The sequence below is a fragment of the Trachymyrmex septentrionalis genome, unplaced genomic scaffold (genome assembly GCF_001594115.1).
Source record: "Trachymyrmex septentrionalis isolate Tsep2-gDNA-1 unplaced genomic scaffold, Tsep1.0 scaffold11, whole genome shotgun sequence".
Taxonomy (NCBI): Eukaryota; Metazoa; Arthropoda; class Insecta; order Hymenoptera; family Formicidae; genus Trachymyrmex; species Trachymyrmex septentrionalis.
Genome location: NW_017304228.1, coordinates 1,901,221 through 1,928,378, shown reverse-complemented (window position 1 = coordinate 1,928,378; position 27,158 = coordinate 1,901,221). Strand labels below are relative to the sequence as shown.

Here is a 27,158-nt window from a genome sequence, read left to right as displayed (position 1 = left end):
ATACACGTATATTTCTCGCATCTTATTCTGCATATTTAATTCATGTAGAACTAACGAAAACAACCTGTGCGTGACGAAGAATTTGTCGAACTTCGCAACCGCGTGGCTTGTGTTGGTTTACGGTAGTTCGTGCTTCATCCTGTACTTAGCGGAGGACAAACAGAGATCGTGTGCGCGATATATCAAACGTCAGCCTAAGCTAGATCCTGTACGTTGATTGACTAAGTATAACGATGAACTACTTGGCCGTAATGATTCGCTTATAGATCCTTATGTGGCGCAATCATTAGATCGACTCATTGAACGACAGATTTAGAACACGATTAAATGCCTGGGCAATGTAGCGCGCGTAAAAAAGAAAAAAAAATCGGTCGTTATTCTACATATTCTACACGGCTAACGTTTTAAAATCTACAGAGCTTCGCGCACTCAGCGGCTGTACTGTAATGGCTGAATGTTATTCCGGGAATGTCACGATTTAAAAAAATGGCAGTTGACAAGCTTTTTGATCAACCAGAGAACGGACGTTAACGCGCGAAAGCGTTAATGGTATAACGTATTTTTTTATTTTATTCACCGGTCGATATTACTCGTGATACATCAGGCAGCGCGGAATTTCCCATTTCGACAAAAATAACACATGATTGTTTATTGCGACGGAGAATCATTATGCACAAGATCTGTTGAAAGATAAACACTCATGGTTGGTCTGTAACGGTATATTACTCCTCTGTAAGTAGTAATGCTCGATCGGAGGCCAGCCTGTGCTAGAAAATTCTGCGCGCACTGACATCGTAATGATTGAAGATACGATTAAACATATATAATATTGTACATATTTTTTAACAAAATATTATGCAAAATTACAGGTTTTTTTAATACTGTATTTGAAAATAATATAAAAAAGTTTGACGGCGATCTAGAATCTGAATAAAAAAATTATTTCTACGAGAAGTACATTATTTAAAAAAAAAAAATAATTAAGAGCAAATTTTTATTCGAAACTATTGTATTGTTATATTCAATACTACAAAATTTTTATTGTTAAAAATAAACATTAAACTGTTTTATATGCATATAACATAACATTTATTTTTATATAAAAAGTTATAAATATAAAATTTTTATTTTTATTGTTATATAAAAAGTATAAATTTTCAATTTCAGTCATTTTTTGTAGAGATTATAATAATATCTTTAATACTTTCGATCAGCAGACTTTAATGACTCTTCTTGTTTTGATTTTTCTACGGTAGTGATGATTTGTCGTGAGTGAAAATTGGCGTGTACTATTATTTTTCTTATAAGCGTGCAAATCTCGTCCTGCCATCACGGAAAACGTGCGTCGATCTCGCGATTAATTTTTACAATGCCTTATTATCCGGTTTCACAACGATAAATTCTCCTTGTATCTCTACGTCTTACATACCGCAATTCACATCCACTCGTCTAATCTTATCTCCGCGCGAATTATACATGCCCGCCTGTAGACGGTAATACAAGCTCCGAATTTACTGGCGAACGTCGGCGGGGTATCGAGATTACACGAAATTCGCGTGCAGTGCGATGATCCGCGGGACAACACACATTGAGCACATCGTGCGCGCGCCTTGCATACAACGTGACCGTAAATTCGCACAAGTGCTCCCGCGATAACGTCTCAGTCACGAAAATATACGATATTGAACGATACATTTAAAAAAGAATTTTTCGAAGAGATATGCAAAACTAATTGATTGATGCTCAATCAACTTCTCGTTACGTAGTGTAGAATTTAATTTATGCGATGGAATGGTAAAAATTTAATTTACGATGGAATGATAAAAATTGAGAATAATCGGAATTGATCAAAGTTCTCACAGATTTATTTATATCTGCGATATGTAAATATAAATACGGAGTGTATAGATGATCTGAAGATATGATTCCACTTCTTACACCTATATACTGATAGATATTAAAGAAGCAATGGTAACCCAATTCTTTGAGTTAAATAACATTTTGTTATTTTTAATTTTATAAGTATTAAAATCCATCTATTTCCGTGATAGAGTTACTTAGTTCCAGAGTAAATAACATTTATATTAACGTATACTCTTAGTAAATAGTAAACTAAGTTTAAGTCAAATTTAATATATTTTTTAAATTAAATTTTTCAACTCCATTGTTTTAGTTAAATTAATGACATTGAGTAAAAGTAATGACAACCTATATAGAAATCGGGAAAATGACTCAAATTGCATATAAATTGACATTATGAATTTAACAGTGTAGAGATTCTCAAGTAAAAGTCTGGACACCCGAGACAAATGTGATAGTAATATTTGACTCTTTATTGCAGAGTATATAAACTTCCATAAACTTTACGTAGTCTCCACCTTCTGGCAACGCCGCTATATTTGTCTTGAAGAGACTACTTTACTTAAGAGTCTCTAGACACTAAAAGAACCATTACTCACCATGGAATCATTTCATCCTTGTTGTTTATCAAATGTTGAATAAGATCGCGAGAGCGTTGTGAACATTATTTGCCAAATGGCATGCACTCAAAAAGACCGGCGAAAAAAATTAATAGTATCCACTTGAATTCGGGATTATTTTCAATCCTAGCACTTAGCGTGCTGCATATGTTATATGTGTATTCTAAATGGCCCTATACGGTTCTCTTATTTTCATAACTCCTACAGTAGAAACACGTACGGATCCCGTTCAATGGACTTGATACGTCACGCAGATCCTGGGATTTGCGATCACCCTGTGTATATCGGATATATAATATTCTCCGTATCTAGGCATCGCATTTCACCCGCGAGGACAATTCTAGTTGCTCCTGTATATCTATATGGAGATACGTGCTTTACGCATGTTATGCGAAATGAATAACTGATGGTTTTTGCTTGACGATTGACGACAGAGCAGTTAAGGATTTAGGATGATAAAATATTTATATGTATATGTATGCACATGGAACACACACACTTCTCGAAAATATGCGAAGCTCTCTCTCTCTCTCTCTCTCTTTCTCTCCCTCTCTCCCTCCCTCTTGTGTGGAAGGCGAAACGCGCCAGGGAGTTATGAATTATACATGTACGGGTGAAGATCGATACGGTATTTCGAGAGTGGGATCGCGACCGGTTTAAGCCATATTTTATTATCGCCGTTTGTTCGAATGTACGGATATCAGGAAATAAAATGTAACGGATTGATGTGTATAACAAGATGGCCGATTTCCAAGAGATATGAAACGCACGGATCCATGCTATACGAGAAGTAAGCAAGTAAATCGATATATATGCCTGATGGGTGCAAAATTTATATAGGTAATTTGAGTAGCAAAAGGAAAAAGTGGAAAAATTGACGATATTTAAAAATAGGAAAATCCTTCGGTGTGTGGGCGTACAGTTGAAGCACGGAAAGGAATACATTACGAGTATGGATTGTATTCTGATTTAAAGATTGTTTCTGTTTATATGTATAGATTCCGCGCGCACACATTTTACAACACAACCCGTGGCGATGCATTTTTGCGACTGTGTTTTATATATATATATATATATATATACGTCAAGTTTACCATACATTTACATATCATGCGTAATGCCATTAAAGACTTTTCCGGTCGTAAAATGGTATTTACAGTCTCCTTCAGAAAACTCGGTGTCAAATATTTAGTGATATCCACAGTACCGCTTCTAGTACACCGCCCATGAATTTCACAGAGACGTGCGATTATTTTCGCTGGATTTCTCCCGCGGGATGTTCTCCTGCACTGCTGAGGTCCTCTTCGATCCTGTTTCGTCCGATCGTGAATTATATCCGATAGTAGATAAATAAATGAAATCTCTACCCAGAAACAAATAGATATACTCAATTAATTATTAAATTACTTAAAGTATTTTTGAAATATCGCTGTTATATAAATTAATATTGTACAAAAATGAAAAAGCGGTAGTATTTTCCGAGAAGAGAGTAAAGAAACTATTTTTTTCACAACTTCTAAGAAATCTTCAGTTTGTATAATTCGATTAATTCTTCATTACTCTCGTGGAATATCCAAGATAGCTTGGCTTAAGTAAATTTTCCAAATATATGAATGCTATTTACACACATTTAACGCAATTTTTTTCACAATTAAACAAAAGCCCCACTAGTAATGTAGGGTTAATGATGTCATGAGAGTGTCGTGTTGTCGCGATGAACTGTGCGCAAAGCATTTGAACGGAGGATGAGTGAAAAGGGTCGCCGCAAAAATGCGAGTCGGGCGAGTCGAATTGCAACAGAGGGTGTTTACTCCCGTTGTAAAAGCGGTCGTGCGTATACACGAGCCGCAGAGTGCCAGGTTGTGTGTAGGCACGATCGATAGCGAATGAAACCCAAAGCGGCCTACGACGACACCGCCATTGGTTTGCTACTCGTAAAACAAGGCGTCGTTCCAGACGGGCGGGACGTTTAGGTTCGGGGTCACCCCTCGAGCCCTCCGTAACCCGTGAGCTGACTCACGGCGAGACGTGGCTTCGTTTCTCCCCTGACTTTCTGAAAGCACAGCTTGATGTGGTCGATAATCGATATCAGGAATTACTCTGTTTTGTACAAAATTAGTAGAGTTTGAATAAAATGCAGAGTAAACGCCACTTTATTTTGGGGGAGATTTGAGATTGATTTAACCTTTAATAGCAATTTCATGTTAAACATAGAGAAGTAATTACATATTTTTATAATATTCGAAATAAAACAATAAAGTTTAAAAACGTTTTTATGGAAGTTAAGAAATGACATTATTCGGGAATTTAAAAATTGATGTTATAGCTCGGTTAACTATTGCATAATTTAACTTAGTTTATATTCTTCATATATGTTTTATTCGCCGAGTATCTCGATGATTAATTTTATTAAGGTTCAATTTAAAATTAGCTAAAGCATGGAATATAAATGATATCATTAAAATGACATTGAACAACAGAATAGAATGACTTTATCGATTATGGTGATTTTAATCGCGTTCTTTTACAATAAAACTCTCGAAACGACGCTCCTTTCTCAAATTATTTACGTCAGACGTTTTCATTTTTCCGGCTCAGTGTTTCTCGAAAATCAACTCCCACGTACATTGGCAGGATACAAGGGCCGAGAGGATATCTCGCCGTCGGGAGAACAGATTTCTGTGGCGAAATTCTGCGGGCGTGCCGACGGATTTTCCGTGCACAGAGTATCGACGGGAAAATCGAGAGAGCGCCGGATAATGTTACAGAGCAAAACGCGGAGAGAACGGAGATATTGCAAACGGGAAGAAACAAAGGGAGCAAGAAAGTATTGCGGTTGTCAGGGATAAGATGTCAAGGGACCTCGGGAACAATCTCGATATTATCGGGAGCAATTACTGGCCCGCTGCAATGAATACGACGGTTCGTGTCTCATTGGTGTGTAATAGCGTCGTAATTACTTTAAGCTATGATTGTACGGACAATTCGATAGAATCCGCGATCGTCTGAGAATAAACGAACCGAGGAAAAAGTGACTTTTTACCGTTAATTGCGGCGTTACTGTACGATACTTTTCAGTGATTGTTATATGTTCTTATTAAATCAAGGATTATAAGTTCCAATTAATGTTCCATTTGCGTTGTCGACAATGTTAGTAGCAAATCTCTTTTATTGTCAATTCGTATCAACGCGCACTTCTGACGTTTCCATAATGCGAATTTTTCGCTGAAGATGATGTATTTCTCATCGCGACGATGTCGAGAGAAAGCTTTTCTCCTTTACGCGGTCTATAAGCAAACTGCCTATTCTCTCTCTCTCTCTCTCTCTCTCTCTCTCTCTCTCTCTCGTCTCTTTTTCCCTCGTATGCGCGAAGACGATTTCCTTCCGTTTCTCGAGAAGCTCTTGACTAAACGACCGCGTCCCGATGGTTCTATTTCTCGAAAGCTCGAAAGCCCGAGAGGGATCAATCGTTCACTGGATCCTTGCCGTACGCCCTGAGAGAGCATGGCTAGCTCTTTCGAGACATTTCGATTGTTAAATGACCTCCGCCTCCTTTACTTCCGGCGAAGAGTGCTGCACAAGTACCGTCGTTGACATTCTGAGGGCAATTTAATTAAAGTAACTTCAGTCGGGCGAGAATACAAGGGCTTTCTCTTTTCCTTTGCGAACTGTTTCTGTTTATTCAGGATATTCTCCGCGCCGATTCGATCTTACACAAAGGTCAACCCTTGCCAGCTTATCCGGTGGAATACAACTGCGTGCGGTCTCTTTGACACGAATGTGTTTTTGTTCTCTGCCTCCAATTTTCCTTCGTCGATCACTTGCGAAGTCTTTGTGCAATGCCCGCACAACTCCAGTTATTTCTGTTTCCGCAAGGACTCGTCTCTAGCTGGAATAAATTAATTGTTCCATCCAGGCTATGTGGTTGAACAAGTTGCAACAGCGAACCGAAGCGATTCCTTGTCAAGGAATACATATTGACTGAGTAAAAATATCTCCTCTTTTTTTTAACAAAACATTTATGCTAAACGCAATATGAAGGGCGGAATAATTCCATGCTCTTTTTATTTCAAATGTAAGACGTTCGTTAATTCCTTATAGGCAGCCTGTCTTTGAAATAACACTTTTCTAATGGATATTTATGAGAAAAATGGGACTTTAACGGGATCGAAGGCGCGCGGCGGGACATTAATCAAGTTTTCTTTTGATATTTATTTTCTTTTCGCCGGAAAATAACAGCAAAACTCGCTCGACACGAATCCTAAAGCGAAAGACTTGTCCAAGTGAAACTCGGCACGTTCTGAAACGTGGCGAACTATCCTCAGGGCCAATGAACAGTGAAGGAAGCCATTTCGAGGTCGTAAAATTCTTAGAAGTGTCTCTTTTAAGTCGGTAACGACGAACAGAACGTTTATGTCTGTTCCACCACTCGATTTAACTGTTTCAGTATCGACGGGAGTAATAAAATTATACTCGAGAGTGACGGAGGAACGCGCACGGGATGAGTCTGTATCAGGGAATAATTTTTAAAGATATCAAATTATTTAATCAAGCGAGAGTGATATACTGAATTTATAAAGTGCTGTATATCTTTCATTAACCTCGCACTGCTGATCTTTCTCTCTCGCGAGGAAGCTGAGAAAATTATTCCCCTTATCCGGGCTTATTAATCAACTTCCCAACTAGCTTCGCTTTTCTCTCTGGGCGAAAATCTCATTTGAAGGTGACACGTAACGATGATTTGAACGAATTAATTTCCACTTAATGTAGGAGGAGAGAGAGAGAGAGAGAGAGAGAGAGAGAGAGAGAGAGAGAGACAGAGAGAGGAAAAAGCGAAATCAGAAAATACGTGTTCGCAGAAGAAGCGTTTGAAGCACGAATCTCCAAGTCAATCGCTATCGGAGTAACAGGATGTTACTCCCAGAAATTTAAATATGCCCTTTTCTTTTTCTTTTATCCGGGAAAGATACGAAAGAGAAAGAAGCGATCGATTTTATGTTAATCTTGACGTAAATTTCACCCGCAAAAGCAATCATCCTTGGGACGGCACGACGATAATAGATTCGCAAATAACAGCGACATTTTTACGTATCCGTTGCAGTGATTTATTATGTGATTCCGCTTCGAAGACATTATATTCTCGTAATTCACGTTCGCCTTGGAGTACGCTCGGGCGCCAACTTGGATGCTAATCTCCGATTAATTGCGGGCGAATGCCTGCGGCAATCGCGCGAATCATTTCGTAACGTAACTAATATAAGCCGTTAAACCTCGTGACATTTAAAGACGGCTTACGGAATTCGAAGTAATTATCGTTCTCTCTCTCTTATCGGTCTTCATGGTCATTCCCGGCGTTGTGTGTTTCAGGTCTCCGTAAGGTATATCCTTACTACTTTACCTTCACGACATTCACGAAAGGTCGATGGGTCGGCGAGAAGATCCTGGAAGTCTTCGCGAGGGAATTCCGTGCCCATCCAGCCGAGGAATACGAGAGATGTATTCGCGCCGGCACCCTGACGGTCAACTATCAAAAGGTGGACGTCGATTACAGGTTACGACACAACGATCTCCTGGCTAACGTTGTCCACAGGTATGTGAACATTCTGTTGATAGTAACCGACCATCGCTTTTTCTTGCGTCGTATAATTTTTGCGAGCGTTTGTTACCGTCGTCGACGTCGTCGTCGCCGCCGCCAACACGATAGTCTGTTCCTCGCAATTTCTCGCGGCAAATGTCGAACAATTATTGTTGAGAAAAGCATCGGCGACTCTCGAAAGTTTGATTGAATCGCGAAAATCAACAACGGCACGTCGAGCTGCGAATTAAAGGAGAAAGCTACCCTAGAAACTTTACGTTCCTTCACGGAATGAATGGATTTACTAAAGTATTTAAAAATTTATAATAGCTAGATGTAGATCTGAAAGTAATCCTAGAATGCTATATTGTGTAAATTTTATACATACAAATGAGCGAGAGCATTGAGCACTAAACTACACGGAAAGGAACGATTTTGCTAGAAAAAGAACTGAAGTCTTAAAAAATTTAGCTGCGATTCACTTCGTTGCAAATGCTTCGTTGATCAATCAGGAGAAAGACTTTTACGAATTGACCAATCAAATAATGTTTCAAAGTATTTGCAGTGTTAAGTGAATCGCACCATTAGCTAGATACAGATTTGAAAATGATTTTGTTGCATCGTCAAAATAATTACGTAGGACTTTCAAGCATGATGAATGATGCTGTAAAAAGTTTTAACATTTTGCCAATCTTCTTGAGCGTTCTCCACATTGTTTTGAGCAAATTAGAAAAAGGTTAATTTATTATGGAATTTTAGGATAAGAAATTTGTGATAACCATGGTGTGAAATATAGAAAAACTTGTTATATTAATCAAGACAGGTTTATTTCTTTATACGTAAAATTTACGTCACGATGGCAATACTGTATTACTTAGTAACAATATGTTCTAATGTTAAACATTGATGACAACACTGCAAAAACATTCTATTAGTGAGTTTGAGCGTTCTACAATTATTTTGATAGTCCAAACAAAATTATTTTCAAATTTATATCTGGCTTTTTTAAATTTAACTGCAACAAAATCATTTTTTCGTATTTAGTTATTCGTATATTTAATTATTCGTACTTATATTTGGTCGCAAATATGCAATACTGCGACACATAAAAGTGGATGGGAGTGATTCGATATTTTTTCTTTTTTTTTTTAAATAAAGTTAAGTAGATTTCAGGTACATATATAAAATGGCATTTCATAATACTAAAGTGTTGTACTTATTATTCGATAAAAGGCACGTACTTTTATCCATTTATACAGGGCGCACGCTACGTTCATAACGCTGGGTTCTCGGTACCGCTTTAAATCCACTTTTTCTTGGTTGGAAGCTTGTTTATCGGTCGACGCGGGAATTTCGGCCGACGTTGGGCAAACTCCGGCGTACATATTTAACGAAGCCTATTGGCCCCGTATAAATCCAGGTTAGCTTCCGCAGGAATTTACTTTGATTTCAGAAGAGCCTCGGGAATTTGGCGAATCTTGTCAGGCGCGCGCAAATGAGATCGGGTTTAATTTCGGGAATTTCTGGGTTATCCGCTTAAAGCTTGTTTCATCCGCGCAAAACGTAATGTATCATTGTGATCGACAAGTTATATCGCACTCAGAAGGATTATCCTTAGCTTACACATAGATTTTTAGCTATGTTCGTCTAACGATTATATCCGCGAGGCTGGAAGCTATGACGTAACGAAATGCGATCGACAGCCAGCCCGATGTGAGCTGTGTTTGCGCGTTACATTATATTATGTGGGAAGGTATCTAATGCGGATCAAATTTAGTTGATTTACACGAGACGGAAACGCATGCGTGGAAAGCGGCTAAAGCGGGCAACATCGGATTAGTGCCGGGATTACATTGGTGCTTGAAACAGAAGTCTAAAATGCATAATCCGTATATAAACGGTTTAATTCGCTCACGCCAGAGCACATCCGTTATTCGTAATGCGGGAAGATGGACGGAAGCCGAGAGTTATTCACATTTTCCTATCATAACTGTCTGTAATATTTCGGGATGCCTCAAGTAGACCAGGCAGTCATTCAATTTTTTATCTTGAGCGGAAAGATGAAAAGTGAAAATTTTTTTGTACATGTGTATATGTGCATACCCACATACATAAAAATGCCAGAGTTTGCGAGTTATCGCCGTGTCGTGATCCATTGCTAATGTCATTAGCAATGGATCACGACACGGCGATAACCCATAAACCTTCTGGCATCTTTGAAGTAAATACCCGTGGAAGCCTCAAAAGCACACACAGAAAAATACTTACTGTATGTAAATAATAATTACTTATTTCAAGTATTTTAAATGTCCATCATAAATCTATTATGAGTTCATAACAAGCATCAAATTTATTTTCAATCCTGATAAGTTTAATACTTCAATCAAGATTATTAAATTAAAATAAATTCAATTTGATTGTTATACAAAGTCGCTTCTTCGATCAGTTATATATTTAAAAAAAAATTTCGTTTTCATAATAATGAATTTTTTTTTTAATTTGTTAGTAATAAGTATATTTTAAGATTATCAAGGAAATATTCTTTATTAAAAATAACCGTTACTTAAAAGGAAGAAAATACATTGAGTAATCGATTTTTCTTTGCAGTAGTAGAATGATAGTTTTCTGTGTGCGTACAAAAAATTTTCACTTTCCCGCGTTGGAGAAAAAGTTACACGTTTGACCCCCTGGCAGGTCTTTTGACTTTGTAAAGTAAAAACAGGATGCGATCGAGGAAAGTCCAGGACGATGTAACGCGCAGGAAATGCGCGCAACGATGGCGTGCGGTCGAAAGGCGCGGCGATAGGTCCAACGAACTCGTAAATCATTCGCTTCTCCTTACTTCAAGCAGTGTAGATAAGAGCAGCCTCGGTGGATCCTCTTCGTGCGCGCGAGGCCGGGAACCACATGGCCGGGACTCATGTGATTATCCTTGGCACGGATATATAAGAATCTAATATGCCGTGAGTGCACACGCCGCGCTCTCTCGCTCTCGAGCGCGTTTTTAAACGCGCCAACGCTCAACGAGGTATCAGCGTGGTTATCGCAGGGAACGTGGATGCGTCGAGTAGCTTCTGCTTCGTCGTTTCCAAGATAGAAGCGCGCGAAGGAGCCTCGAGATTCTGCGAACGTCTCGCAAAGATGAACACGTCATATTTCGAACGAAGAAGAAAAAAATGCGAATGAAATAAACCTCTCTTTCCCACTTTCCTCCGTCATCATTTTGACACGAGTGCAGCGGTTCTCGTTGACGCTGACGTACCGAAGCTGGATTAAATGATTTCACGTCTTGCACGCCGCTAATACAGTCTGCCCGCTTGCATGCTAATTCCAGCAATTATCCTGGCAATTGTACTTTTCAGGCGCGCGCTCGCGACACGCGGACCACTCGTGTCCTACATTTCGCCGCGTGTCTCCATCGTCGTTGTAATGGCAAATTCCGGAGTTAATTCGTAGCTCACGAGAACGATATTTTTTTCTCTACGTCGATTTTTCATGTCGACGTCCAAGCTGACAACGCTAAAATGTATCTCCGTACAGAGTTTTTGCGCGTCGATTGAATTTCCGATGGGCAAGTAAAGTTAACTGGGTGAAGGCTGGAGTATAGGATAGTCGCCTAGAGTCGTCAGTAATAAACAATGATTCATGCAAAAGGGATTTTGCTGAAGTATCTAAAAATTTAGATATAAAATTTAGCTCTCTTTAAAATTTAAAATTAAATACGTGCTCTCTAAATTTGACTCAATGGATATCAAATTACATATATTAGTCTCCATTGAGTATGCCATTGAATAATTAGTGAAATTCAATTGAAAAAGAAAGTTTGAATATTATGTAATTATAAAATACCGATATTTATACGTTAATGTAGTTCCAATAGCATATGCATTGAATTTATATACACTAAAGCAAGATTAGTTAGGGATTCCATGTTTCATTAATGTTTAGTTGAATTTCACTGTGAATTTAATAATTACTAATACTTAGGACTGATAATCAGAGATTCACTGATTCAGCTATAAAGAGTAATGTCAAATTATACCTAATTTGAATTATTTTTAATCGTATCTGTAATTTGTATCGCCACTGTTTCTACTCAATATGTTGTTAATTTAATTAAAACAATGAACTTTAACTCAAGAAAATGAATTAAATTTGATTCAAATTACTATTTACTAAGTGTTATGTAATATGGACACTTTGAAACTAATTACAGAAATGAATTGTTTTATATTTAAACACAGATGGAAATTAAAAATAACAAAATGTTATTTATTTGAAAAGGATTACCATTGTTTCTTTGATATCTAATAGTATACAGACTTGAAAATAGTTTTGTTGAATCATCAAATTAAAGAACTCATGATGCCACAAAAAATTTTGACATTCGAGCAATCAGCTTGAGTTACACAATCTTTTTGATAGTCCAATAAAATTATTTTCAGATCTATTGGATTGGCAAGAAAGTAATTACGTTTTTTTAGCTCAAAGTTGTATATACAATATCTTCGTCGATAATGAGTGAAATTTAAATTTAAAAAAAGAGTTTTAAAGCTTGAAATCTCTACTTTTAAAAGCTTATCACATTTTTTAAGCAATATCAATTTAGTAATTTTTACATACCAAAAACTATGAGCTGAAAAAGACGGAAAATTTTCTTCTCACTTTGTGAATTTGTAACGCGCCCAAAACATATTTGAGAAAATTTTCGACTATCAGGAAAGCTTGATACTTTCCCTACAAAATCGTTTTTTAAAAATATTCCTACGATTTTTGGTTACTGAGTTATCGCGAATTAAATAAAAGGATCATTTTGACTTTAATTGCTCATAACTCCGTTAAAAATTGTCGTATCGCAATTTAAAAAAGAGATTCTTAAAGCTCAAACTTTACTCTATCAAGATATATTTATATTGGGTTGGTAAGAAAGTAATTGCAGTTTTTACTGATAGATAGATGCCTTTAAAAAAAACGCAATTACTTTCTTGCCAACCCAATATATTTTTCTAAATATTTAAATATTTAAAATTCTTCTTTTCGTGTGGCGTGATGTCATTAGGAAATTAAAAAAAAAGGCGCGTTTCCGAGATAAGATTGGAAAACCTCTCCTTCGATCACGCGGAAACCCGGACCTCATCGAGGATGTGAACAATCAGGTGATTCTTCGTAATTAAAGCTGCTTTCCTTTTAGAAGATACAGTTGACACAAATGTCGTTCTATTCTTCTTTAATGAATAACAAAACGACACTTGTGTTACCTGTTTCTTTTGAAAGAAAAAGCAGCTTAAAACGCTTGATCGTTCGAGTGTCGAAACGTCGTCGATTGTCGCGCGATACCGCGAGACACGTTGTCTGTCCTGCACTTGGGAACATGGGACTCCACAATTAAAATGGCATCGCAAATATAATCTAGGTCAGCTGTGGAAGTCCGCGATGCGCATCAGCATGATGCGACCATCGCAGCGATATCTCCCGTTCGTATTTACGTTATCAGAACAATTACGTTACGCGCGTGTTGCATAAAGACGGAATACAAATATTGGGGAGGAGTAGGGAGGAGCAACATCACCGAACCGACCGTGGATTGTTACGATAGCCGAACAATTGCGGAGATGGATGGAAAGTAAATTGGCAGTCTGCAACACCACCTGTGCTGTTGGTGACGTTACGTTGTTGTTGTCGTGTTCCGATACGCATTCGCGATCATCTACGGCGTAGATGTGACGCGCAAATTTCGCGAGCGAGTGGCGCTTGCGAAAAAAGAACATTTTCTGGCGAGAATACGTTTGAGGAAACGCACTGTGAATTTTCGCGTCGAAGAAATACCCCGAAGAATATTGCGGCACTTCGCGTTACCAGTAGGTACTCTTGTATTGTTTTTGCAAAAATAATTGTATCTTCACAGTTGGAAAATTTATGTTCAAGTTAACGCATTTCACAAGTTTCAAACGGTCTACGCAATTTTTTTATGTTAATTTAATGCAAGATGATGTTAAAAAGTAACACAAATATTGTATAAATTAACACAAAAAAGTAATACTGGCACAATTGATAAGCAAACTGTGGAAACATATTTTCTCAGTAAAATTAATATTTATTATAAATTAACACTTAGAATTCTATCTTAGAATTTACGTTTTAAAATACGTTATTTTTATGTTATTAATTCATTTATTCATAAATTGTGTTACTTTGACATTAAAGAATGTTGAGAATATAAATTTAACATAAAATATTTACATAATCACATTATCGAATTAAATTAACACTCAAATATATTAAAAATTTAACATAAAATTTTAATAAAGACTTGGATGAACCAACAATAAAGTTTTTTGCAAATGGAGCCGTTTCTTAACTGCATATTATTAACTATTATTTAAATGTTTAATGTCAGCTTCAAAAAAGTAGTTGTAGATTTATTCCTAAGAAATATTACTCTAAATGTGTAGAAAATTAAAAAAAGTGCTTTTTTATTGAAACCAATTTAAATCACAATTAATAACAGATTTATTCATACTTTGATATATATAAAACGCCTGTAAAAAATTTGAGAAAAATCGGCGTTTGACGTTTTCTGACTTGTGAGCGTGCTAAATTAATTTTTTTTCAATTATCTGAAGAATAAAATTATGACGGGCTAGATTATTTTTCGCTCTTCTAATTTCTTCCTTTCGAAAACGGTACACCTCTTAGCTGCAAACGTTTATCACACCGATTCTTTTTCTCAAAAACTTTCAAGTTAACATCATGTGTTTAAATTCATTTGATCACTGTCGTAGAATCAGGAATATCCGAAGACGAAGGAAAAGCTCCGGTGTTTCCTTTCTAACAGCGTGTTTTCCCTTGGGAGAATTCATGTCGGTTGAGAGGAAAGGAAGCGCGGCGAAGAGACGACTTCGGTAATCTCGCCTCGAGGGCGAGAAAGTTGAAACAGCGACCGATGCTTCGAAGGACACGACGTCGCTCGCACATTCGACGGTGCAGATACGCGAAGGACACAATCATCGGTGACGCAATTACACTTCGGCAACACAGCTGGATAACGCGAAACCTTTCGCAATCGGCTCCATTTGGGCATCCATCACTATGTCGACACCGGTGCGACGTGCTGATTCCGATTGCATGAATTCGGGAAATCGCTTCCTAAAGTAGTCATGAATCACCTGGTAAACAACGCGATGTTTGTGACGCCAAATCGCCGATGGGAGTCCTTTTCTCTCGAGAATGCGGATTAATCGATTCCGCGAATGCTTGATTGCCGTGAATGTCATGGTAATTAATGTAACAAGACAGGCGTCATAGCGCATTATCGTGTTTCTTCAGGCATTCGCGTTAGAAAAACACGTCCCTGATTTGCTCCGAGCAATAAGGAAAAAGTTTTTTTCTTTCTTATCTCAGTTACAAGAAGCAGAAGGTCTGTGTCTAACTAGAATGGAAAATTATGGAAATTTGATTATTATCTATTGAATATGGCCGTGAGCGAATAGCTGATTATTAACTCATAAACTAGAGATAGAGATCTGAAGGTTCGCCAAGCATATCGAATGCTTTCGATGTATTGTCAGAAATAATAGCTCCACGAGTGGAGCATGTCGAGAACTTCAGTGGCAGAGACGCGTCGTTTACCGTTGCCATTTTTCAATTAATGTCTCGATGTTCGTGGTACCCGCGATCGATGGTCCAGAATAGTCCCTCAAAAGGGTCTTTGGAGAAAACTCGTGGGCGTGACGAGTGTCGAGTCTGCTCGTTGCTGGCCTTCATTCCAGGATCGTTCCTCGGGATCGTCCCGGTCTACCTACGTCGTTACGGGCGCTCTCTCGCGTCTTTCCTGGTGATGCGGGAAATTAGGTGGGATGATTCAATTAGCCGGAAGAGCCCCTCCGTAGGCGAACGATTCGCTTTACCGTCAGCGCCGTGTAATTTCGCAGGAGAGTTGGTCCCCGTCGATGCATCGGCAAATGGCCGTAGAATGCGGTGCATTGAATAGGATACGCGTCTCTTCGCCTTCATCTCGCTGCCTTCTGAACGATTAATCTTCCCGAGCTTCTTCTCGCAATATCGACCGATGTCACCGTCGTCTTCTCCAACGCGAAACGTCTCGCGGAACGTCTTGCAAAATGTCTTGCGGAGTGCGTCGTGCCCAGTCGTAACGTTTGTTGAAGAAGTAATCCGGTTAATATCCGCTTTCTGATCGACTCTCGACGGATTCGGCCGAGTCACGAATGAAGAGTAATCAGCGTGAAGATCGATCGCGAAGACGCGTGACGCCGTGGTGGTGCAAGGAGCTAGAGAAGCAGGGGTGCACAATCGAAATATGTTAAAGCAACATAATACAGTATACTGAAAACAATATACATAATTTTAATAAATATGTTTAAATAGTATTAATTAGGGTTATGTTTGAATAATAATAACTTTTCCTGTTCCTTCATTCCTATTATTACGCCTTTGTATTGAAATAAGCTACAAAGAAAACCAGAACAGATAAATAAGAAAAGGTATTTTTTTATTAAATTAAATTTTTAATGTATATGTCATTAAAAATAATATTCTTTAAAATTAAATTAAAAATAATACTTTTTAAATATGAAAGTATAATGAATATTTTTTGAAAGATACATATCACAAATTAGAAGTTATGTGAGTCAGTAATACCAGTAATACAAAATTTTAAGCTTGCCCTATTAGTGTTCCATGTTGGAGCTGACAACGTTGTGTTATGAGTGTACATTGAAATTGTAAATATAATTAAAATAATGATCTATGCACTAATAAAATTTAATTAAACTAGCTTACATCGATTATCTTTTTTAGTAATTATATGTTAAAATAATTCAAATGTAGATAAGCACATAAATTGGGAGTACATTAGTAGGGATCTATTGCCCTTTGAAAGAGCACACTAATTAAGACAAAACATTTTCTTAATTTTTTATTAAAAACATTTTAAAACATTAACATTTCTAAATTAAAAAATATTATAAGAAAAAGGAATAGTTGAAAAATCGATATTGACTTTAAACAAACAAAATTAAAACTACAATACTTAATAATTAATTCAGTAATGAGCAAGTTGGCTTGAAGACAGCTAATAGGTACAGTTATCCTATTTACTAAATGTGAACATATATTTATTTGATATAAGAATTATTAATTCGACATATCATTTTTTTATTGAATAAATATTTATTTACTGTAAGTAAATATTTAGTATTATTTGAACAAACACTTATTAAAATTTAATAAATCCCTTTTCAGTATACGTAATAATACAATGCGATGAAAGAAGAAAACAAGGGATCTTGCTCGAATTTTATTCACGTCGGTCGAATGGATACTCTGAAAAAAAATGTCTGGTTGGACGGATCAGAAGATTCTAATTATATAAATCAGAATTCCAATTCTCTCAACTGGAATAGTAGATTCAGTTAAAAAATTCTGATTTGTCTATATTCAACCAGAATTCCGAATATTCCAATCAGACATTTTTCTCAGCGTATAAACCAGAATTAACAGATAACTTGAGGAAAATGTCGGGCATCGCGCACCCCTGAGCTCAAAGCATGGAAATCCATACGCGATCAGCGAACGATAAGGCAGGACACCTGCGGGCACTCTGCTTACGTGTTGCGGACACAAGGGTGAAGCGCAGAAGGAGGTGCCCGACCTCCAACCTCCGTTCCGATACCATCGTGCACCCGGTCCATGCTAATAAATCAACCTGTCGCCGGACTTCCAGTCGCGCCCTCGACCCGCGACACGCTTCTCTATCGCTTCTGTGCATCACCCGCGATCTTTGCCGCACTACCTGCTCTCGTGTACAAGCCTTTGGTTTTGCTAAAAGCACCCACTCCCTTCCGGCTAATTCGCGCGAAAATTGAATAATTTTACACGATGGCAGAACAGATAAACTGCTTACCTGAATGCAATCGTGTGAGAGGGAAGCGTATTTCTGCAAATGCAATCAAAAGAAATAGCTGAATTCTACTCTCGTAGCACGAGCGATCTATCAATTATATCACGATCGCGAGGCGTATCTCATTATATACCAATTCTCGCGAGGATCGTGAGAAAACGCGATAAGGCGTTCTTTTTCAAAGATTAAGTGGAGAGAGAAGATTACCGCCTTCCTTCATGGAACGACCGCGAAGTGCTTTTTTTTTCTCACGGTGGCTAACCGCGTTCTCAGTTAACGTATAATTTGCGATGGATTAATCTCTCGGTAGATTTAGCGGTCACGACGTAATTTGAAATTGGCGAGGAGTCGCCATCTATTACCGGTGGAAGTTACCGGCTCGTCTTACGATCTGTGTGTCTAGGAATACGCGACAAGCTACCTATGCACGCTCAAACTAATTAAGAATTCTCATGAAATTCTAATTTAACGCTGCGGCCATGTCGCGAGGGAATCCGTGATGTTGACTGACCGGGTTGATGTAATCTGTTTGCGCTTTTACATTTGTGCCGTCTCTACATTTTTTTAACAATATGTCAAAAGCATTTTCATTTGGTGACGTTGAAAATTCGACGGATATCGGCTTATCGAATATTTGAAGCATTGAATAAAAATATTGTCTGACATTTTGTCATATTTTAAGTCAATAAAAATTAGTTTAATGTTATTTGTCATAAGTGCACTGAGAACAAAATATATAGATTTTTTGGAGTTGGAATTTAATGTTATTATAAGTGGAATCTTTTAAGATGCTTATTAGCATCATTATGTCTGCAACTATATTTTTGTTCTTTCCGTTTGCAATCTGATATTTTTTGTCCACTCAAGAGGTCTGTGTGTTATTTGCAGCTGAATTAGTATACACTTTTGGAACTTAAAATGAAATACATGATACTTGGCGAGAGCGAAAAAGAGAGTTCTAGTACAGTCTTGTTTGCAGGAATAAAAAACAGTCATTAAGTTTTTGTTGTTCTATGCTTTTAAAAAATGTGAAAAAATATAAAGTTACTTTTTAATACCTCTATTACATTACCAAATAGTTTTGAAGTAATTTAAATGTTAAAACTTCTATTTAACAGAAATTAAAATTTGAGGGTAAAATTTTATTTATGCTAAAAAGAAACCCAAGTCGCAAACTGAGAGTTAAATGAACGATTATGTAATTTGTGATGTTATTGTCAGCTTCAGTTTATAATTATTTCAAATTTAATCGAATTGCGCTTTATAGAATCGAAAAATCTATTTGTAAATTTATATGTGAATATTATTTACCCTTATAGTACATATATACGATTTCATTTGTGTTTTGCTCATTTTTTTTTTTTTCGAAAACTAAGAGCATCAAATAATTAGTTATAACATTTATATACAATTTTTTAAATATACAATCTTAATAAGTACTTTATAAAGATTTTAAAGTATACATAAGAATCGTTTAATAATTTTTGTATAGGGTAACTGTCCCTATTAATGTGCCTTTTAACTAATTTGTTTATTATTGAATTAATTATTAAATATTGTAGCTTTAATTTTATCTGGTTGTAATCAATATAACGGTTTTTTAACTATTTCTTTTTCTTATAATATTTCTTTAATCTAAAAAATGTTAATACTTTATAATGCTTTTAACAAAAATAGAAAACATTTTTGTCTCTATTAGTGAATCCTCTGAGCGAGCTCTATTAATGTGCCCCCAATTTGTATGCCTATCCACATTTGACTCATTTTAATATATCGTTACTAAAACAGGTAATAAATTTAAGTTAATTATTTATGTTAATATTACATAAATCATTATTTCAATTATATTTATTTCAAAGTACAATCGTAACACAACGTTCTCAGCGCCAATACAGGGCACATTAATAGGGACAAGCTTAAAATCTTGCGATACGTATTACTGGATTCACATAAATTCCTTATATCTTTCGAAAAATATTTAAAATACTTTAATTACTTTTACTCAAAAATTAAAATATTATCTTCGGTGCCGTATGCATTAATAATTTAACTTAAAAAAAATTTTTTTTTTTCTATTTGTGCTAGTTTTCTTTATGATTTATCGAAATACAAAAGCACTAACAGGGATTGTCCTATTTGTTAAAATAATAAAATTTATTGCGGAATTCATCGTGTTGTAAAGGACTGGAAAATTATTACATATATACATGGCGAATTCACTCCCCCCCCGGGAGGGGGGAGGGGCATGACTTCTCTTGAAGTCTTCTTTTTTAAAAATATTTATAGCACAAAGTGTTATACATCTTTTTTTAATATTTTTGAAATACTTAATTACAATTTTAATATTCCAAAAATATAATTTAATTTAAGAAACTCTTAGATATAAAAATGTAGATTCTATTATGTGTTATTCTTCTTTTGTATTAATATAATTTAAAATAAAACGTTTTATAAATTATACATTTTAATGATACTTTTTCAATATAATAATTTAATAATTTATTTTGTCATATTTGACTTTAAAAAAATTTAACTTGCAGTGCGTCAATAGTTCCTCTCTAATTTTTGGATCTATCGATGATACTTAACTGATAATTAGGCGTCAATATCCGCTTTGAATAGGATTTGAAAACAGAATTTTTTTTTTTTATTATAGTTATACCATTGAATTCTATGAATAACAATAGGATAAATCTTATCGATTTATGCGTAAATCGCAATAAAATATATTTAGGTTACATTATATTAATGTTATTGCTAACAATGCTAACAGAGAAACAGAGTAACAACTATTACACGAAAATGTCATTTAAATCAATGTTTAACGGGATGCGGCTATGAATACATAATCGTTCACTATATTATAATATTTTTCGAGACCGATCTAGGCCAAGTAACGAAGTAACTTAACTCTTGGAACTTGACAGTTTCGAACTGCAATTAACTCTGCAACGTTCCCCCACGGTCCTTTATGTCAATCGGCCTTGTTCCTTACGTAGTAAGGCCGCTCATGTCGGACTCGGGCCGAGCTCGTGTCTAAATTCCAAGTGTTCCCGGGGTGTGTCTCGAGAGCGCATTCCGTCGTGACAAGACCCCGGGATTCGCCTGCAATCCAGCGGAATTAACGATCTATCTGCTTGCCGCTGAACTTTGCTGGGCGAAGTCGATCCTGCGGTCTGATATCGCTCGATAATCGTTTTATATCCGCGCGGTCCTTTGTGCCTTTGGGAAATTTAACCGCGGCTCGGAATCGACCTGTCTGTTTGGGCCTAACGAAGCGAAATCGCGCGATGCTACTTCAGAAAGTATAGTTAATGAGTCCTGGGAAAAATCATTTCTCGAGAGATAATCGAACGATTCCGCGGATAATCGAGAATTGTGGAAATTGTGGAAATAAAGAGGAGCCGTGATCTTGTGATAAAATAAAGTGTATCTATATGTATAGTTTAATAACAACGAAAAATAAAGGTTAATTGCACTCTCGAAATTTAAGTAAATATTCAATAACAGTGAGTGAGAGAAAAATTCTATGCGGTTTATCTAAAATTTAACGAAGTATTAACAATTGTCAAATAAAAGCTGTCGTTATAATGTCGTTATTATGTTCAACCATGTGTAAACAGATAATGTTGTTCAACTTTAATAGATCTATTTTTAATGTATCTATTCTACAGGGTGTCTGGAATTTAAATATCAAAATTTCTGGAGCGTGTAGGGGATCGACAAACTAAGAAAAAAAGTCCTGTAGAAATATACTCGTTTTTGCTTCGTTTTGAAGAAAATCGCAGAAAAGACAAAACGTAATTGCTTCGTTCTTGCACTGCCTCTAAAATATTATCGTACTCGTGTACTAAAATCGTACATGAAAACAATAATAATAATTCCGTGTTCAGGTGAAAACTTTTTTGTTTCTTTTTGTCTAGTGGGATCATTTTTTTATCCGACAGATTAAATGCAGCCAGATATACAAATTTTTTGGAGACTGACTTCTTTGATTATTTAGAAAACATCCGCCTGCAGCAACGGATTAAAATGTGGTTTCAACTCAATGGATATTCAGCTTATTATGAACTATTCGAGCTTGGCTAGACAAACATTTTCCACAACGATGGATTGGACATGGAGGAGCAGTACCTTGGCCATCCTGATCTGACACCACTGGATTTCTTTGTATGGAGGTCCTGAAGTAGGAAGTTTATTCGTCGTCAATCAACTCAAGAGAACAATTCTCAAGAGAATCGAAGCTGTAATACACAAAATATTGCCAGATCGTGTTTAGCAACACGAACTGTTCGTACTAGATGCAATGCTTGCATTGCTGCAAGAGGCCAACATTTTGAACAATATTTACATTAAGCAAGTGAATGAGTAATGAGAAAGTACAAAAATGAAAATTACGTTTCATCTTTTTTGCGATTTTCTTCAAAACGAAGCAAAAACGAACATATCTCTACAGGACTTTTTTTCTTAGTTTATCGATCCCCTTACACGCTCCCGAAGTTTAAATTTCAGACACTTTGTATATCCAGAACTACTTAAAAAAAAACTTTTTTTAAATAGTTTATTTTATATTAGTTATATCATTATAAATACGAAAAGAACACTTTTGCTGAAATATCTGAAAATTTAGATAGATACAAATCTGAAAATAATTTTGTTAGACCACCAAAATAATTATGTAGGAAATTTAAGCATAATGAGCAACGCTGCAAAAAATTGTGGTCAAGGTATTCCAGCTTAAGCGAAATTATTTTGATGGTTCAATAAAATCATTTTTAGATCTATTATCTAATTTTTTTTTTAGATACTTCACCAAAACCTTTTTTTTCGTGTACAATATCAGTAATTGAAGCATTATACTCATGTTTTTTGGAATAAAATATTTCTGGTTAAATCGATTATTAGGTACAGATAATGATTACAATTTCAGTACAGTAGAATCGTAATAGCATTAGTATTAATCGAGATAATAGAACTGAACACAATGGATCTGAATAGCTGGTTGGAAGATCTTGCGGGAAGTCAATGTCGCCGACTAGACAATTAACTATAATACCGACATAAGTTCATCTAGTTGGCCGATCTGTTTCTCGATAATCACGTTATTCATTACATGAGCATTCATCTTGATGGGACTTGATAGTTCGCGTGGTTGATTTTGGACAGTCACTAGCTGCGGTTTCTACGATAAGCAGATATCGCTTTGACACATTAAAGCGTATTGGACCGAATCGATGTTTCATGTACGAAGCTGTTACTGGCTCTATACAACTGACGGTAGAAGTATGTACCAGTTACATCGATTCTCGATAAAAGCCTGCGATTTTATTGAATACATTGTTAACTGAAATGGCAACTGAGAAACAGTTTTACGATAGAGACATTAAAACTGTAATGAAAGTGGGATAATTAATATGTAATTGTCTGAAAATTAATATGCAACTGTTTGGCATTAGCATTGGACAGATATTTCTCTTGCAGCTTCTTTAAAATTCTTCGTATTGCAAGATGGAAATTGAGCTTGTAGCGAAAACCGACAGATTAATCCGATGTTTTATCGAAGGCTAATCTGGCGACAACCAATGATGACTCGTTACGTAAAAGTTGATCGTCGGTGAATTCCCACGGTGACTCGCGCTGATTTCGTTAGAATATAGTTACCATAAATTTAGCCGTGCCGGCGAAATCTCCTTGGAGAGAAGCGGCTTCGTTTCGAAACATAGAGTGATATAATTACAGGCGGAGCCAGCATGTTGCTTCTCTTCGCTGTTTGTCCTTACGATCGGTCGCGAAAGGGCCAACAGCGGAACGCGATTACATTCATATATTAATTACGTGAATTATGTATGTATTAATTAGAATGTGTACGGAGGGTCCATGGCGACTGCGTATCACGACCACGTAACATGACGCGTAGCATTCTCTTGCACACATTACATATCATTGATGCTGCTATACTGAAATTATGCGCCCTGAAATTTTAATGTCGCAAGCTCTCCAGTTGCCATAGTTGTGTGCAGATAGCATGCACGAGTTCTATTACGTTAGAAATTTTTTTGACAAGTACGAGTGGATGCACAAATGCACACAAATGACCGCGCAAAATCGAAACTAAATGCACTGAGAAAAAAAGTTTTTTATATAAACATAATTTATAAACGTATATTATACTGGACTTAAATATGTACGTTCTCTAACGAAAGAAATAAAAACAATTTAATTGATTTAGTCAAATGAACAATTTTTTCTCTCGGTGTAATTAAAAAAAATTTTGTATCCTTCCACATTATAAAATAGAGCGATAAACGAATTATGCAAATAAATTGCATAGCGAAATGCATCAATATGTGATTGCGAAAGTAAAGTCAATATTATTATATAGGAGTACAAACAGAAATATTTATATTGTAAAAAATGTACGTTACATACCGCATATATTTCTATAATATATGCATTTCTATTTACAATAATGTAAATTTCTCTATATTTCTCATTATTTGACATTGTCAATAGCGTGGCGAAAAATAAAATGTAATGGAGCTATCCCGATACGTTTGAAATGTGTATTTAAGTAAACTGACGTATGATACGCATAAAATTAAAAATCGGCAAAATAAACATTCGTTTTAAGCGGAAAATATCGGACGCCCGTGCATCAACGTCGGCTATGCGCGCGAGCAGAGTCAATATTATTCGATTCATATATAGAACTATCTACACAACACACTGTGCGCGGAGTACCGAAATTTCCCAAAATTCATTCATTACCAAATAATTTTCTGTACGCTTCCTCGATTTCGTCGAGTTTACGATTTATTCGCAACCGGGCGTGTTGCAGCCATGGAAAATGCCCGACGAAAACGCATGAGAGCGTGAGCACTGTAATAATCATTCAGCAGGCTTTCCCGCGTGACCCGACGGTACAATTAACGCGTCTATATCTCTCGTCCGTGACGAAGCGGTGGGAAAGGCAACACGCGTGCGATAACGCATCGTGTGCCACATGCATTCTGGTTAATTGTTCAAAACCTCGTCTAATGATTCTATGTGTAACGAGATCGGTTCAGCGCATGCGATCTCTTTGTTCGCAACTTTTCTATCGCGATCGATCGCGTGTGTAAATTAATTTTCTAATGGCAAGATGGATTTTTAATTGGTGTTGAATCTGGGGATTTACTCTTTTTCCTCCAATTAATGTAAAAAATGGATAAAAAAGTAAATAACACAAAACTACATCCTCCGTTTATTTGTAAATGAAAAAACTGCAATCAAGTTATTAACTGATTTTAAATATTTGCAGTACATCGTTAAACTCATTATGTTAAATTATACCTAATTTGAGTTACTTTTAATTATTTCATACATTATTTACAGGCCGCCGTATCGTTAATTTAACTGCAACTATTGTGTAACAATTCAAGAAATTGTATTATTGTAATTTGATTAAATTCAATTCATTATGTACTAAAAGTGCATAATGTTAGTACGAACTCTGAAAATCTAATCACAGAAAGGAATTGACGTACATTTTGATATACGTGGAAATTAAAAATAATAAAATGTTATTTAACTCAAAAGTTACCATTGCTCTTTTGGTAAATCCATTAAAAGAAATAAATCGAGAAATAAACCTACTTACTTTTTTTTATCAAAGCGATCTTAGTGTTTAAATATTTTGAAGTAAATTTATATATGTATTCAATTCTGCAAAAATCGCCGAAATCTTTTTTAATCCTGAAATACAATCGTAAACTGGAGCAGTTATACCTTTTTGATATCTAACGGTGTAAAACAATCAATTTTTTCACTGATGAAACCATTGGTCCCATTTGAGCCCAACATTGCCGTTAGGGAATTATTTAACGCAGAAAAATGCGTCGATGTCAAAAAGAAGTAAATCGTTATCCATCATCCTTGGATCTGCGGACTAAATCGCAGGCATTTTCGCAATTTTGTTTATTGCGGCTGACCGCAGCCGAAAATAAATTCCGTAGGCCGACTCGCGTCACCGCCGTTTCCCTTGCCGACTAACGAACAATAATCCCCCGCATTTTTTGGACCTACAATAATTTATCGCCGCACTTTTCCATCGCCGTTCGGTGCTATCTGTACCAGTGATGTTCTTCAGCTCGCGTATATCTCGCGATCGCACGGAGACGTGTGTGTGTCACTGCGGTATGTGACCCGCGTTAAATTTGGAAGGTGCACTCAGAACGTCGTCGTTCTACCGACGAGTGGCATGCAAACCGATTGTTACGTCGTCGCACCTTTCGAATGTCACGCGAGAAACGACGGCGAGAGACGAAAAACTGTGGCACGCGACATTTTTTTTAATGGATATAGTATACTTAACCCTTAAGAAGGCTTTTAGAAAAATGACAGAATTTTAGATGAAAAAAGGCAATATATTGGTCTATGTGGCTCCGATTAAATAATTTAATTCGAGATACGAAAAATGAATATTTATGTACTTTATCTACGTTACATCAACTGTTACGTTGATTCTACTTTCCGTGATACTACATATTGTTATCTCGGTTAGGTATTCAGTTTGACAAATAAAGGAATTTTGTTAAAATTAATGGAGAACGAGCGACAGAGAGAGTAGACTCTGAAAGCGGTAGAGCACCTGAAATAGTTGCTAGTGTTACTAAAGATAGGGTAAGAGAATCGTTACACTTCGCGAACGCATCGTGTGTTATCCGACGCCATCTCGACGGAATATATATGATGTAATGTTCCCTTCATGTGACACGCTTCGAAATTCCGTCGTGAACTTTGAAGGTTCTATGGCGCGCGCGCGCGCGCGCGTTTGTGTATGTATGCACAACGAAGATACTTTGAGAGTGGCGAACCCGAAATGTTGGAGCGGAAATGTGATTTACGAGACGGAAGCGATTTATTGCCTTTCGTTGTGAGGTTGCATAATATCGTGTCAGCCAATTGAAAGATAGAAGTTACTTATTCTCGGTTTCGGTATACATATGCATTTCGGCTCTCCTGCGCGAAACATGAATTATTTTCCCTTAAGAAAACCCGAGGACACAGAACGGAAGACTATGTCGAATGAAACTGTAAGAGGCTTCTCGATTATGTGCCTCAAGATAAGTATACATGTGTATCTATCGTGATGGTTTTTAATGATTTCTACCTTGCACGGAAAGAATGATTTTGATGAGTATCT

At 36.5% G+C, this 27,158-nt stretch overlaps 1 protein-coding gene across 3 annotated transcripts in view; it reads left to right on the top strand.

The window, feature by feature from the left end:
* LOC108750820 (RNA pseudouridylate synthase domain-containing protein 2-like) overlaps positions 1–27,158 on the top strand; it is a 171,059-nt gene that overhangs the window by 133,052 nt on the left and 10,849 nt on the right. For all 3 annotated transcript variants that reach the window (XM_018490623.1, XM_018490613.1, XM_018490605.1), the window contains one exon: positions 7,848–8,070. In XM_018490623.1, coding sequence (XP_018346125.1) covers positions 7,848–8,070 — 223 coding nt within the window. The remainder of the gene's footprint in view (positions 1–7,847; positions 8,071–27,158) is intronic.